This window comes from Aquarana catesbeiana, linkage group LG05 (genome assembly GCF_042186555.1).
Source record: "Aquarana catesbeiana isolate 2022-GZ linkage group LG05, ASM4218655v1, whole genome shotgun sequence".
NCBI classification, from domain to species: Eukaryota; Metazoa; Chordata; class Amphibia; order Anura; family Ranidae; genus Aquarana; species Aquarana catesbeiana.
Window position 1 is genome coordinate 168,791,720 of NC_133328.1, and position 16,637 is coordinate 168,808,356.

General features: G+C 41.9%; 1 protein-coding gene across 2 annotated transcripts in view; it reads right to left on the minus strand.

The window, feature by feature from the left end:
* The window catches only part of PIK3R4 (phosphoinositide-3-kinase regulatory subunit 4), a 134,300-nt gene that overhangs the window by 55,997 nt on the left and 61,666 nt on the right, over positions 1-16,637 (minus strand). For both annotated transcript variants that reach the window (XM_073630334.1, XM_073630335.1), the window contains exons 9-13: positions 15,760-15,963; positions 12,450-12,651; positions 8,229-8,416; positions 5,827-6,037; positions 3,507-3,672 (exon numbers count right to left, since the gene is read on the minus strand). In XM_073630334.1, the coding sequence (XP_073486435.1) occupies positions 3,507-3,672; positions 5,827-6,037; positions 8,229-8,416; positions 12,450-12,651; positions 15,760-15,963 (971 nt within the window). The remainder of the gene's footprint in view (positions 1-3,506; positions 3,673-5,826; positions 6,038-8,228; positions 8,417-12,449; positions 12,652-15,759; positions 15,964-16,637) is intronic.

Consider the following 16,637-nt stretch of genomic DNA (forward strand, 5'->3'; position numbering starts at 1 on the left):
GAGGAAAAAACACTGCTTTGTTATTGCCCATGGCAGACTGCATCATATACAGCATGTCATTTGTTTTTTTGCCTTTAGTACAAATTTAAAGGGATTGTAAACCTTTGTGTTTTTTCACCTTAATGCATCCTATGCATTAAGGTGAAAAAACACCTGGCAGTCACCGGCCCCCTAGCCCTCTGTTTTACTTACCTGACCCCCTTCATCTCTTCGGCATGGACGCGCTGTCCCTCTCTCCATAGGGTCCCGGCTCTTGATTGGATAGATTGATAGCAGCGCAGCCATTGGCTCCCGCTGCTGTCAATCAAATCCAATGACACGGCGACGGGGGGCGTGGCCGAGTGCCGTGGACACAAATGCTGGATTCGGGAGCGCGCCCGCAAGGTAACCCCTTCAGGAGAGTGCTTCTCCTAGGGGGCTATCTGATGTGGGGAGGAGCCGCGAGAGCCATCAGGGGACCCCAGAAGAGGGTGTTTGGGGCCACTCTGTGCAAAACGAGCTGCACAGTGGAGGTATGACATGTTTGTTATTTTAAAAAAACAAAAAAAAAAACGATCCTTTACAATCACTTTAAAAAAATTCTATGGTCACAGTATGCGCTTTCATTTTATAACATTAGCATTGCAATATTAATACAAAAAGGTATATTTGACAGTCCAACATAAGTTTACATGAAAAATCGTTCCTCAAGTTGTGAGTTCTGCCTGTCTGCTGGCCATCTCTTTCTTTCCTGGATTCCCTGCATGCTTTACATCAGGGATCTCCAAACTACGGCCCTCCAGCTGTTGCGGAACTACACGTTCCATGAGGCATTGTAAAACTCTGACATTCACAGACATGACTAGGCATGATGGGAATTGTAGTTCCTGAACAACTGGAGGGCCGTAGTTTGGAGACCCCTGCTTTACATCTTCCCCTGCTGTTTACTTTCCATTTCTAAGGACTACATACCCCATGATACCTTGCTGCTTCTAAGTAGTAGTTTCCTGTACTGACTCCGCCTCCTGAAACTCCTCCTCTCAGCACCTCTGTTGTTAAGAAGGCAGGCTCTGAATTCTGTGACACAGCAGTGCCTTCTCACAGGGCATATGTGTCACAGAATTCAAGAAAGTAAATGTGTGGAGATCTTCAAAAGTACATTTACAAACGCCAAGATCATTCAGAGTATGAGGTTAGAAATATTTGAAATACAATGTGGAAATTAATATGATTTTACGCTTTGAACTTAGATACGCTACAAAGCAAAGCAACCAAAGAAAATGTGAGTGTTTTAGGTATGTGATTAACAAACAATTTAATGTGAGCTTTCTTTGGCTTTTTATCACATGCTGAGTGCATACATACAAGTGGAGTTTCTGAACAGTTTGTAAAGAGGATTGACTGGCTGACTTTTAGCTCCGTTCACACTAGTGCTTTTTCTCCTGCATTTGCTGTCGTGCTGCAATGAACGACAATGGAAATCAAATGATTTTCTATGGTGCCTGTTCACATGAATGCAGTGTGTTTTCTGAAAAGCTGCAGGCGCTTCTTTTGATGCAATGCATTTTTTGCCCTATAGACTTTCATGAAAATGCACAAAAATGCACGCAAAACTCATGTACACTCGTGCAAATGCTTTGATGCTTGACCCGATACTTGGACAGTCAGGAAGGATCGGTGCAGCTGTGCGGGGAGTTACAATCACTGATCTGCCTGCGTGGCTTTCAATAAAGCAGCTGACAGCTGCTTCTCCTCCTCTCCCTCCCGCAGCTTTCAGCTGGTTTATTGAAAGCCACACAGGCAGATCGGTGATTGTAACTCCTCACCAAACCTGCACTAATCACCCCCAACTGTCCCCTGTATCCTCCTCCAGCTCCCCGGGTCCTCTGTGTCCTCCTCTGAGTCCCCCTCTGTGTGTTCCCCCGGGTCCCCCCTGTCCCCGGATCTGTCAGGATGGAGAGCGGAGGAAGGAGCTGCTAAATATGTAATTTACCGGCTCCTTCCTTTTCTGAATGGACAGAGTCAGTGATCATGGACTCTGTCCATTCATAACTGAGCATCGTAACCTGTGTTTACGATGTTTCAGTTAATAAATGAACAGGAGCAGCTGTCTCCTGTTCGTTCACCTTCAGTACCGCTGAGGCTACCGAGAAAGGAACTAGGGAATCTGTGTCCTTAGTCCCTTTCCATGTCTCAAAGGGGAGATGGCAGGGGTCTGTCTAGCCCCCCCCCCCCCCCCAACAGGGCTGATAATAAAAAAAAAAAAAAAAATTGTAATAAAAATATTTAACTGTAAAAAAAAAAAAAAAAAAAAAAGAAGAAAAACACTGGACAACGCCCCCCCCCCCAAAAGCATTGTAGAAAAAAAAAAAAAATATATATATATATATATATATATATATATATATATATATATATATATATATATATATATATATATATATATATATATATATATATATATATTAAAAAATGATTAAAAAAAAAAATTGTAAAATAAAAAACTGACAGTCCACTGTCACATGACATTAAAGGAGGGTTCCGGCCGGGGAAAAAAAAAAAAAAACAAACACTGTAGCTGCTGACTTTTAATAAGCACACTTACCTGTCCTGGGTGCCCGCGATATCGGCCGCCCGAGGCCGACCCGTCGCTCGGCTCTCGGGTCCCGGCACTGCCATTTGAACTAAGGGAAACAGGCAGTGGAGCCTTGCGGCTTCACTGCCCGTTTCCTACTGCGCGAGTTGCGCAGCGCTTTGTGAATGGGATGCGATGTGTTGTGGGACACACACAGTTCCCAATAACACACCGCGCCCCATTCTCCAGAAGACAACGCGGGGAGGAGAAGACTGAACATCACTGCGGAGTAGGAAGAGGCAGATTAGGAAGACTGCCTAGCAACAGCCATTTCAGGTAAGTTAAAAAAAAATTTTTTTTTTTTTCCTCCAATTTTTTAGGAATTTTTTTATGCAATTTTTTTTTTTAGGGTGCACCTCCCCTTTAATAAAACGTATCGGTAATCAGTATCAGCGAGTACTTGAAAAAAAAAGTATTGATACTTGTACTCGGTCGTAAAAAAGGGGCATCAGTGCCACCCTATATAAAATCCAGTCTCCTTCTCCAACAAAAAAAGCACATCAAAACTACACAAGGTTGCACTACAAAAATGCAATGAAAAATGCATCATGCAGCAGCACTAATGTGAACCTATGCTCAAAGTGATTGTAAACCCTCACATATACCTAGTGAAAGGATACACACAGATGAAACAAATCCTTCTACATAAGTTGCACCTGTTTATCTGCAGAGATCTGTCCTGTACATCCATTCAAAGTGCAGTATTTACACATAAGGAAAATTATTTAGAGAGCTTTACAGAAATATAGTTCATGAGATAAGTACTGCTTGATCTGGCCAGTTTCAGCAGTTCAGATAAATATAAGCATTCACACTTTGTTCATACACGCTATGAGAAGGAAACATGCTATATTCCTCATGAGGTCTTAATAGAGGAGTCAGCTGATTATACCTTGTGGTTGTGGTTTTTCCCTCCATCTTCTGACTGTTCCAGATTTTTACTGTTCCATCATTTGAGCAAGTGGCAAAAATGGAATGTTCATCAGAGACCCGTATTCTGTTTACTGGGCCCTTGTGTTCATGTAAGTGTGCCACCAACAAGCCTTTAGGATGCCACCCTGAGAGGACAAAAAGCACATATATCTATTTCTCAGTACCCAAAGACTAGTGAACATTCCTGTTAATTAAATAACTAAAATATGATTCAGAAGCATTGCTAAAATAATTTGTGGGCCTAATGAAGGGTTCTTACATAGATATGAAACATTAAGCTATGGTATGGTCTTTATGGTATGTGATGCCAGCCAAAAGTTATTACAGCAGGCTGTTTATTAGGCCTCATGCCCACGGACATTTTAAAAAACGAGCTACAAAGCTAGTACCGACACCAGGAAAAAAGCGGTGTTAACGCGTTTTTTTTCAGGTTTTGCATTGGCGTCAATACCCGTTTAGCCACGCTAGCTTTCAGCCGCATTTCTCTGTCTCTATTCAAAATCAATGGTTCCCTATGGGAGCCCATTGATTTGAATAGAGGTCTCACCAGAAGTCGGATCAAGATGATTATTATGGGGTGATGACATCACAAGGGGTGTGTCCTCTAACTTACATCATCGGGTGGCCCCGCCCCATGCCAATATAAGTCATTGCACACGGTGGAACCAGCATTACACTGGGAGATTGCATCGAGTCAACATCGGAAGAAGAACAGAGGGAGAAGACCCAGCAAAAGAGCAGAAGATAGCGGAGAGAGAGAAGAGCCGGAGCTGCTTTAATAAAAATACTTTAAAAACCTGTGTAGTGTGTTTATTTTTGACACTTTTTTTATTTAGGTGAATAGGTAGGGGTACAATGTACCCCATACTCATTCACCTAGGGTGGGGGGCCGTGATCTGGGGGGCCGCTTGTTAAAGGGGGCTTCCAGATCACTATAAGTCCTCGCCCGCAGACCCAGACAACCAAGGGTTGACGGGAAGAGACCCTTGTCCTCATCAACATGAGGACAAGGTGCTTTGGGGTAGGGGGGGCGCAAGGGTCCCCTCTGCCCCAAAGCACCCACCCCCCATGTTAAGGGCATGTGTCCTGGTATGGTCCGGGGGGGCTCCCCCACCTCCTTTCCTGACCTGCCAGGCTGCGTGCTCAGATAAGGGTCTGGTATGGATCTTGGGGGGTACCCCACGCAAAATTTTGTTGGGGTTCCCCTTCAAGATTCTCAGCACACAAGTCGCACCGCAAGTTGGATCATCTTGATCCGACTTCTGGTGAGACTTCTATTAAAATCAATGAGCTCCCATAGGGAACCATTGATTTTGAATACAGACAGAGAAATGCAGGACGGTGCAGAACGCTGTGTATACAGCGTTAAGCCCCATTAAATCACGTTTAACACCTTTTACCGGCGTCTGGCGTTTTTACAGCTCTAGCGCTGGAGCCTCAGAATGCACTGGTCCTGGGGTTTTTTTGGAGCTTAAAAACGCCTATGCCCCTTACAGCTCAAAAACGCCATGGTGGGCATGAGGCCGTAGGCTAACATGGAGAGGCGTTTTTAAGCTACAAAAAACGCTCAAAAAAAGTGCCTGTAAAAACGTCCGTGGGCATGAGGCCTTAAAGTGTTACTAAACCAAGGACCCGGCATTCACTATATCTGCTCTCCCACAGCACACAGAAATATAATTTTTTTTTTAGTAAATATAAACTGCTAAATACCTTTTCTCATCAGCAGTATACAGCAGTTTTGTGACTTCTATCCGTGTCTGGTTAAAGCTTGTAGGAGGAGTTTTCATTCTAGTCTGACGGTCATATATGGTTGCAGGACCCCTGACCCTCTTGCCAGGACAGTGCTGATTTAGCCCTCTGCTGATCACATGCACCCTCCCAAAGAAAGAAAAAAAACTCTCTAGCAATAAACACCTAATTGAGCATGTGCAAAGTGACTCCAAAGGCTCTGTTTTATCAAGATACAGATTGAAGACAGTGGAGGAATGAGCAGGATCAGAGAAGACAGGATCAAACAGCCTTTTTACACAATGTGGAGAATTAACCCTTTAGGTTTCACAGCGAGTATAACAAGCATACTTTATTGCATATACAGACTGATTTTAACACTTTAAAGTTTTGTGAGTGATGGAAATATATTGATCAACAAAAAGAACCTGACAGGTCTAACCCCTAATTCTTTATCCAAAACTGAAAAAAAAAAATGTTTTGGCTTAGATAGACCAATATAGATCCAGCATCTACCTCACCACTGTACATCTGGTATGTTCTCTACATACCTGTTGGTGGTGGTTTACTCTCCCACTCAGCACTCTCCATCATGCACTTGGCTAATCTCTCAGCATTGCACTGCTCCCGCTTCTGCTGGATTAGCTGTTGAAGTTCAATTTTACAAGTGGTCATTCGGATCTGGAAAGCCGACGGTTGAGATGTGCTTGTGTAGATCTGCAAGGTGGGACGCCTTGACTGGATTCCTGTTCCTTCTGCTGACTGTTGAAGAATGTAAAAATTGTGACAGATTTGGTTAGTTGCTAGAAATATATTATTTTGAACATTTTTAACGTGGAATGCCAACTAATTAAGGTGTACTACTAATAAGGAAGGAAACTCTATAACTCTGGATGAAGCACCATTTGTGCCTTCAACACTACAACAGCGCTGTTATCCTTTATGAATGCGGGTAAAACAATCCTTTAACTCTAATTAGAGTACCAGATTTAAAAAAAATCTATGCAGTCTGTTGTCCAAAATTGGCTGTTATATAGGGCCACAGAAGGTAAAAAAAGTGAGATCTAACACCTTTTTTTCTGTGAGAGTGCTGGACAAGATGTTATGCGTTTGAAAACATCTCCACTATACCAGACTCACTGACTGTAATGGGTAAGTGTGGTTCCACAAAAATTCAACATCCCAATATCCTTGCCTGTCTCATAAAAACAGTAAATGTACACTATATTACCAAAAGTTTTGGGGAGGCCTGCCCTTACACGCACATGAACTTTAATGGCATCCCAGTCTTAGTCTGTAGGGTTCAATATTAAGTTGGCCCACCCTTTGCAGCTTCAACTCTTCTGGGAAGGCTGTCCACAAGGTTTAGGAGTGTGTCTATAGGAATGTTTGACCATTCTTCCAAAAGCGCATGTGTGAGGTCAGACGCTAATGTGGGCGGGAAGGACTGTCTTGCAGTCGCCGCTCTAATTCATCCCAAAGGTGTTTTATCAGGTTGAGATCAGGACTCTGTGCAGGCCAGTCAAATTCCTCCACCTCAATCTCGCTCATCCATATCTTTATGGACCTTGCTTAATGCACTGGTCCAAATCATTTGATGGGGGGGTGATGTTGTGGGGTTTTTTTTTCAGGGGTTGTGCTTGGCCCCTTAGTTACAGTGAAGGGAACTCTTATAGCGTCAGCATACCAAGACATATTGGACAAATTTGTGCTCCCAACTTTGTGGGAACAGTTTGGGATGGCCCCCCACTGTTTCAAAATGACTGCGCACCAGTGCAAAAAGGTCCATAAAGACACGGATGAGCGAGTTTGGGGTGGAGGAACTTGACTGGCCTGTACAGAGTCCTGACCTCAACCCGATAGAACATCTTTGGGATGAATTAGTGCGGAGACTGCGAGCCAGGCCTTCTCGTTCACATCAGTGGCTGACCTTACAAATGCGCTTCTGGAAGAATGGTCAAACATTCCCAAAGACACACTCGTAAACCTTGTGGACAGCCTTCCCAGAAGAGTTGAAGTGGTTATAGCTGCAAAGGGTGGGCCAACTCAATATTGAACCCTATGGAGTAAGACAGGGATGCCATTAAAGTTCATGTGCCCCAATATTTTTGGTAATATAGTGTATATATAGACCTCAGACACAGAGCAACAGAGTTTTCGAGTTGGTGGACTTTACATGGTTGCTTCAGGGCATCTCCAGAGATGGATATTATTTTTTGAAGGCACAATGCATGTATAGTATTTCACAGCAAAGCTGTAACATGTTAGATGTAAACACTGCCTAGCCAGAGGGATAATTATTCTTTTACATTTGAGGTTTGTAAATGCATTTGTTATTTTAATGGGGAAGGTAGGGGGCATTGAGATCCGGCGCTTATTGTAAACTGTACTTACCATTTAAAGAGGAGCTGCAGTCATATTTGTGTTTTTAAAAAGTCAGCAGCTACAAAAACTGTAGCTGCTGACTTTTAAGAAACAGAAAATCATCTGTCCCATGGTCCAGCTCTGTGCTCACCTGAGCTGTTTGTTTTATATGACTTCCTTCCCCTGCACTGGCATCTCAACTGCGGGGACCCGGCTGTGACAGCTTGCAGCTTCACAGCCGGGTGTCCACTGCACATGTGCAAACCGCGCTGCGCATTCTGAATGGTCCTGCAGTCTTTTGGGACCTGGGAGGAGCAGTTCCGGATTGTACCCATCAAAACCAGGTACCTGCCCCCCCCCCCCCCCCCAGTTTCCTAAAGGGGGGGAGAGGAGGCCTTGAAGCGGACCTTCCTCTTTTGGGTGGAGCTCCACTTTAAATTCATAACATTCTTTTGGATTCTTGAAGCTTTTACATACTAATATGTGAATGTTATTAAAAAAGTTTCCATGAACTAGTCAGTTAGTTATATTTGATGGCCTGTTTTGTACAGGTTTTACTTCTGGCAACAAAAGATTTTATATTTACTACCTGCGGAGAGGAAGACAATGGAGCATTAATTGCTGCAGAAGATTCTGAGCGAAGAGGTCTTTGGGTTTCCTGCTCAGCTGGAGGCAGAGTTCGTGTTACTGCCTGATTCATGTTTGCTGGCTCCATGGCACCAAACATGCTCTTCCATTCTTCATTCACATTGGAATCTTGCTTCACATGCTTTCGAGCTACAGACAGAATACAGTTGGTAACATTTATCACAATGCACTTGTAAAATGAAAGTGAGAGTCTGATTGCTTTATAGTGGCCTCAACAAAAAAAATTATTTCCTGAGAAACATTATCAAATAAGCCTAAATGTCACTTTATAGCAGAACTGCAACTGTAATTATGTAAACTCACATTGAAACCCAAACTGTATTACTTGTTTAAAAATGTAATTCAATTCAGGGATCTCTGACAGCACAGTCACTTTCTTGACTTGGCTTTTCTGCACTGCAGTTAGAGAAACACACCTTGGTTGAGGACCTCCACAGCCTGTGAATGGATAGTGAAGGAACCACTGCTCACTGATGAGGTCAATCATGTGCTCACTACTCCAGACAGAAGGCTCCCTGTATAAGAATCATCCAAAATAATATGCAAAAGAAAACCTAATAGTCTTAAATGGCTGCTGTCCCTTCTGCAGTTGGAGTCTTGTTGTGGCAGATAACATGAAGCTAATTTAAAGAGATAGAATGAGGTATTATTTAAAGCTAAACTCAGAAATAAGCAAATATTTTCTAATACAATTTTTCTAATACAAGTACAGTGCCTTGAAAAAGTCATCACACCCCTTGAAAAAAAATTTTTACAACCAAAAACGTAAATGTATTTTACTGGGATTTTATGTGATAGACCAACACAAAGTGGCACATAATTGTGAAGTGGTAGGAAAATAATAAATGAGTTTCAATTTTTTTTACAAATAAATATGTGAAAACTGTGGCGTGCATTTGTATTCAGCCCCCCTGAGTCAATACTTTGCAGAACCACCTTTTGCTGCAATGACTCAGGTTGGACTTGATGGACTTGTGTCTTTTTTCAACCTTACCAACTATGTAACTACGTACAGCTGCAAGTCTTTTTGGGTATGTCTCTACCAGCTTTGCACTAGGGATCAGTCTTTTTTTGGAGCCAATACGATACCAATATTTCGGCTACCTTTCAGGCCAATAGCCAATATTGTCTGCCAATATTCTGTACATTAAAAAAAAACATTTTTACACTTTTTTTATCACTGTTATTGCTGTCACAAGGAATGTAAACATCTCGTGACAGTAATGGGCAGTGACAGGTACTCTTTACGGAGGGATCGGGGGTCTATAAGACCCCAAACCCCTCCACTGCACTTGAAAGTATTCAAAACATCAAGATCTGCGTTTTTGAATACTTTATATTTTTTTAAACTGGCACCTTTAAGATACCAGTAATCCGGGAAGTGATGTCATGACATCGCTTCCAGGTTACTAGATCCGAGACCCGAACGAAGCATTGGCTTTATTCGGGTCTTCGGCCAACCTTCGGACGTGCCAGCTGGTTGCTCAGCCCTCCTGGTGGGACGGGAGAGCCCGGGCAAGCGGTGGAAGGTGGCATGAGGGGGTATTGCCCCTCCCACTGTTTGTAATACAGCCAAGCGACTGCTGAGTAACATTGGTTGCTATTACAATAAAGCTGACTGTCTGCTCTAAAGAACGGTACCGGAGAGATGCCTGCAGCTGCTGGCATCACACTGGTAAAACGCCTTGAAGCAATATCGGTAATATCGTGTACTTTGTGCCCGATACCGATACTTCAAAATCGGCCCCACTGATAATTGGTCGATCTGTACTTTGCACATCTAAAGAATGAAATCTTTGCCCATTCTTCTTTGCAAAATAGCTCAAGCTCTGTCAGATTGGATGGAGAGCATCTGTGAACAGCAATTTTCAAGTCTTGCCACAGATTCTCAACTGGATTTAGGTCTGGACTTTGAATGGGCCATTCTAACACATTAATCTGCTTTTAACTAAACCATTTCATTGTAGCTCTGGCTGTATGTTTAGGGTCATTGTCCTGCTAGAAGGTAAACCTCTTCTCCAGGTTTTCTTCTTAGATCGCCCTGTATTTGGCTCCATCCATCTTCAACGCTGACCAGCTTCCCTGTCTCTACTGAAGAAAAGCATCTCCACAACAGGATGCTGCCACCACCATGTTTCACAGTGGAGATGGTGTGTTCAGTGTTAGTTTTCTGTGCACAAAGCGTTTTGCTTTTAGGTCAAAAAAGTTAAATTTTGGTATCATCTGACCAGAGCACCTTTTTCCACATGTTTGCTGTGTCCCCACATGGCTTCTCGCAAACTGCAAACAGGGACTTCTTATGGCTTTCTTCTTGCCACTCTTCCATAAAAGCCAGATTTGTGGAGTGCAGGACTAATAGTTGTCCTGTGGACAGATTCTCCCACCTGAGCTGTGGATCTCTGCAGCTCCTCCAAAGTTACCATGGACCTCTTGGCTGCTTCTCTCATTAAAGCGCTCGTTGCCTGGCCATGTCTTGATAGGCTTGCAGTTGTGCTATACTCTTTCCATTTTCGGCTGATGAATTGAACAGTGCTCCGTGAGATGTTCAAAGCTTGGGATATTTTTTACAACCTAATCCTGCTTTAACCACTTCAGTCCCGGAAAGATTTACCCCCTTAATGACCAGGCCATTTTTGCGATACGGCACTGCGTCACTTTAATTGACAATTGCGCGGTCGTGCGACGTTGTACCCAAACAAAATTGATGCCCTTTTTTTCCCCCACAAATAGAGGTTTCTTTTGGTGGTATTTGAACAAATCCAAATAAGCGTATATTGATTGGTTTACGCAAAAGTTATAGCGTCTAAAAAATAGGGGATATATTTAGGGACATTTAATTTTTTTTTTTTACTGGTAATGGCGGCGATCTGTGATTTTTAGCAGGACTGCGAGATTGCAGCGAACAATTCTGACCCTAAATGACACTTTTTGGGGACCAGTGACACCAATACAGTGATCAGTGCTAAAAAAAAAAGCACTGATCAAAGTATAAATGACACTGGAAAAGAAGGAGTTAACACTAGGGGGCGATCAAGGGGTTAACTGTGTTTCCTGGGTGCGTTCTAATGTGTGGGGGATGGGCTCACTGGGACAACAAAGAGATCGCTGTTCCTGATTACGAACAACAGCCGCCTTGCTCTCTGTACCGCAATCGCGGGTGGCCGGCACACATAGAGTCCGCTGGACCCGCACGTGCTCCCCCGGCATGCAGGTACCTTGGTTTGCGCAGCCGAGCCTTGTCGCAGTATATCTGCGGAAGGTGGTTGGCAAGTGATTAAACTTCTCCACAACATTATCCCTGACCTGTCTGGTGTGTTCATTGGCCTTCATGATGCTGTTTGTTCACTAAGGTTCTCTAACAAACCTCTAAGGGCTTCACAGAACAGCTGTATTTATACCGAGAATAAAATACACACACAGGTGGACTCTATTTACTATTTAGGTGGCTTCTGAAGGCAAGATTTTAGTTAGTGGTATCTAAGTAAAGAGGGCTGAATACAAATGCACGCCACACTTTTCAGATATTTATTTGTAAAAAAATGTGAAAACCATTTATCATTTTCCTTCCACTTAACAATTATGTGACACTCTGTGTTGGTCTATCACATAAAATCCCAATAAAATCCATTTACATTTTTAGTTGTAACATGACAAAATGTGGAAAATTTCAAGGGGTATGAATACTTTTTCAAGGCACTGTATGTGTAATATTACTTGAATCTTGTCATGCTATGTGCATTTCTTCTAGAAACTGGGCCTCTGTGCATAGGCTTCCTGTAATAAATACTGATGACTTCTGCTTTCTCTCCTTGTGCAGGGTGACTGGTCTTGTATCCCCCTTCCCCTCCTGTATCTACAGGTATGCAGTAGGTGGACCTGCTGGGTCCTTCACCTAACACTGTTCTCTGCACAAACTGTACAGTACAGTGATGTCACTGCTATTTTTACAGGATAATAAGATTTGCAAAGGTATTTGGTGAACATATCATTGGTGGTAACTGAGGAATATAATGTATTTAAATTAGAGTATAATTATCAATGAAAACTCTGCTCTTACTTCTAACTAGCTAGAAATCTTCCCAGGAGGATCTCAACTTCATTGGAAACCCCATTTTATCTTTCACTGACCGCTTATGTGACATGAGCTGATTTAATTACTTACTGCGTTTATCTTCAGTGTCTAACTTTGTTTTTCCAAGATCAGCATGTCTTCCACTGATGCCCAGCTTTTGTAAATCGATCACCCCTTTGATGGCACTCTCATGCAAGTGACTCTGATCAGCTACATTCGCCTTGGCTTTGTTAGACTTTAACATAAAATCTTTCAAGGCTAAAAGCTTATCTTCCTCTTCTTCTGTCATCCCCTGGAATTAAGAAAATAGGGTGCATAAGAAAAATCCCAAAGTATGACTTTGGTCATGGTAAAATGTCTATCATCTCAGGGACACACAGGAAACAATTGGCTATGGCTAGGCATGCCACATTTTATTGCAGTGCACAGTGCCAAATCGCACAGCAATGTACAGGAACGTAGAGCATTGCACTGTTGTACACTGTCAAGAAAGAAAAATGTACGTTTTGTACACATTAAATAAACTTAATATATAACAAAAAAACAACAAAAAAAAAAAAAAAAAGGGAGCCGTGTGATGCACTACATTGCGCAACACAATGCCCCCTACTGCAGCTGGCAACAGAAAGCTGTTGCAGTGGTAAAGCGCCTTATACAGGAGGTATGTTACTGGCCAGATCAACAGGTGAAAATAGAGGGGAAAAATCCTAAAAAGTAAATTAAAGCAGCCACCGCATCCAATGATTGGTAAAAGCTGCAATGCATAACATTTTTAGCATTGGGTTTTATACCATATAAAATTTAGAGTCAAACACTGTTGATCATATCAATGCAATATTATTATTATACGCGATTTATATAGCGCCAACAGTTTACGCAGCGCTTTACAATGTATAGGGAGACAACACAATTAGAGTACAGTTCAATACAAAAGGTACAGGAGGGCCCTGCTTGTAGAGCTTACATTCTAAAGGGAGGGGGTGGTGGTACAAAAGATAATAGCTGCAGAATAGATGGACAGTATTATATGTAGACTCTTATGTGCCTGTGTATGTGATCACTAAGTGACCATTTCTATTATAATAAACTTAGCCAGCAAATCTTTCAGGTGCTGGAAAATTTCTTACACTTTAGGATCTGATCATACAATTTTCTTTATTCCGATCATATTTAATACTTATACATTTTGATTGAACCTTTTCAATACCATACAGTTAAATGGAACTGGTCAGGGTGGATATAAAATGATTTTTTTTTTTTAAAATCCCCCCCCCCAAAAAATCTTATTTGTTTGATTTAAATCGATTTTTTTCGATTTTTAATAAAATAATTTTGGAGTGAAAATATATCTAAAGATAGCTTTCTTTTTAAGATACATTAATTATTTCATTTATTCAGCATGAAATGGAGCTTAGTTATGTAGCATGAGGCTATATATTCTGCAATATTTACATTTTTAGCAAACTCATTCAATGAATCCAAGCTCTGCAAGTTGAGATAACGTGCACTGCAATGATGCATTCACACAATTTTACAGTAACCATGATATAAAACAAAGTTAAGGAATATTCCTTTATCCTATTGTTTTGCAAATCTATGTACACTTCAAACTGTATGATTGAATCGGTTCTGATATCGCTGTTTTACTAACCTGACAGCTTATTATTCTAAATAGGAAACCTTCATTTTGTTTGCAAATATTAAAGATTCTAACTACCAGCAAGAATAAGTGCTGACATTTAAAGAGCACCTGTCATTTTAGACCCCGTTAGCGGGCATCCACTCACCTGCTGCCGCCACGTCCCTCACCTTGTTGTGCCATTGCCGCATAACCAGCCATCCCGTTAAAGTGAATGGGACTGTCGGTGAGTCAACAGAGGGTCAGAGGAGGAGCCGCTGCGGGACAGAGATGACAGCTGCTCTTTAAAAAGTATGATTTAAATCAAGTTGATTTAAATCAGGCTATTTTACTAGTGATTTAAATCATGATTTAAATCGTGATTTATATCAACTTGATTTAAATCAAATCCACCCTGGAACTGGTTGAGGCAAAGACTGGATTTACAAAGCAAAGGAGTCCTAATAATACAAAGCGGCTTTCCATGGGGGCACTTGCCGAAGAGGAGGGGCCTGAAGCGCCGGTGGGGTACCCCAGAAAAGGTGGATTGGGAAAGCTCTGTGCAAAACCACTGCACAGAGCAGGTAAGTATAACATGTTTATTATTTTAAATTATAAAAAATGAAAGTTTAATGTTACTTTCAAACTAAATTCCAGTTATGGTTTTTATTGCAGCGATATATTCGTCCAGATTGGACCAATTAAAGTATACATATTCCATACCTGTGGGACCCTCTGTGAAAGCAGAGAATCACTGTAGTAGTCATTGCTACTACAGTGACCATTGTTGTCTGCTGGGTGCTGTGCTGAGCAGCTGCCCTGCTGCATAGTAGCTGCAGGGAGTTGCTTGCTTGGCACAGCTACCTTTAGAGAGTGCCTTGAGTGTTTCTCAATGAAACCAAAGCATTCTCTGAATGGACAAGGTGGAGCTAGAGGCATCACTGCCCACCTCTCCAGCTTAGCACGGGACCTGGAAGACCATGGCTTCTAGAGTTCAGCTTTAACACTGCTAACTAAATATCAAACCATCTTCAAGTGAACACAAAAAAAATCTCGAGAACGCTTGGAGTAAATTATATTTTTAAAGAAATGATCATATCTCAAAGGAAACGTGACATGTACACACATCTTTAGCTGCCTTTAAGATATTCCCTACTATGTCAAGCCTAAATAATGGCACAAAGACAACCAAACAACATCCAACATACAGTATCTGTGAACAGTGAATGGTGAATTTTCTAGGAGAGACCCCCAGCAAAGACCAAAAAAAGGGAAAAATTAAAGTAATATTAAAAGGCAAGTTTTGTTTTTTTTTTAAATAACAAACATCATACTTACCTTCTCTGTGCAATGGTTTTGCACAGAGCCACCCCAATCCTCCTCTTCTTGGTTCCTCCGCTAGCGCTCCTGGCCCATCTCTCCTGCCAAGTGACCCCAGAGCAAACAGCATGCAATGGGGGCACCCTAGCAGGCTTGCTCCTGAACCGCTGCTCTGCGTGTCCATTCACACGTAGAGCCTTGGCTCGGCCCTGCCCCCTCTCTCTCTTCATTGGCTCACTGACTGAGATTGTCTCAGTCAATGAGGAGGGAGAGTCCCCGAGAGCCGAGGCTCTCGTGCACATCACTGGATCACGATGTGGCTCAGGCAAGTATTAGGGGGGCTGCTGCACACAGAAGGTTTTTTACCTTCATGCATAGAATGCCTTGAGAACTACTGTAAGAGAAGATCTGTGGAAAAATGCAAACTTCTACTACAAAAATTAGCACTTAACATGGTCATACCTGTGACAAAAGTTTTTTCAAGAGCTGAGCAATAGCTGGATCTTCAGGAGGAGGACACTCGAGAAAGGTGCCGTTCCTCTTTTTCTGGCGCATCTGGAGATGTCTAAAGAGGCTTGCAATATCCTTTGATCGCAGGGCATAGTCAAAAATTGAACGGCTTACAGGCTCTTTCAGCACACTCAGTAGAACAATTTCTTTGTCTATCTGTTAGGAATAAGGAGGGTGATTACAAAGGATATAAACAAGTTTAAAAAAAAAAAAAAGAAAAGAAAAGAAAAAGGACTTATGTTGGGTGAATTTTTATATTATATTTTCTAGGACAGTAGGTTCGTACTTTCTTAAAGTGCACCTAATGCCCAAAAAGTTTTTTTTTGTTTTTTTATAGAGTAGAGAATGGTTTAAACGATATGTGACAGGGAAGGGACCCTGTGAACCCCAAAACATTGTTCAACAGTGTGCTGGTGTCTCCCCTTTTCTGCTATAGATGAAACCTCTGACGATTTTTTTTTTCTGTTCCATTGAGGAGATTTTCTCTTACTTTTGGTCTTGAGACACAATAGGAAGTGAGAAAAGACCTTTACAAAGTAAAGGAAATCCTTTCCGTTCTTTCCAGTGTCCTCATTAGAAAACCACTGCTTCCCTAAAACAATTACTGTTAAAGTGTTACTAAAACCATAAAAAGTAAAAGCAGTCTGTATATGCAGTAAAGCATGTGAAAAATACAGTAAGTTTATTTTTTGCAGAAGAGACATAGCATGTCTCTTCTGGAATAAAAAACTGCCAGCTTGCAATTTTTTTTAAATGTAAGTTTAGTCCACTTTAACCGCTTACCGTCCAGCAACATATCGGTACGCCGCTGAATTGGAAGGGTGATATCT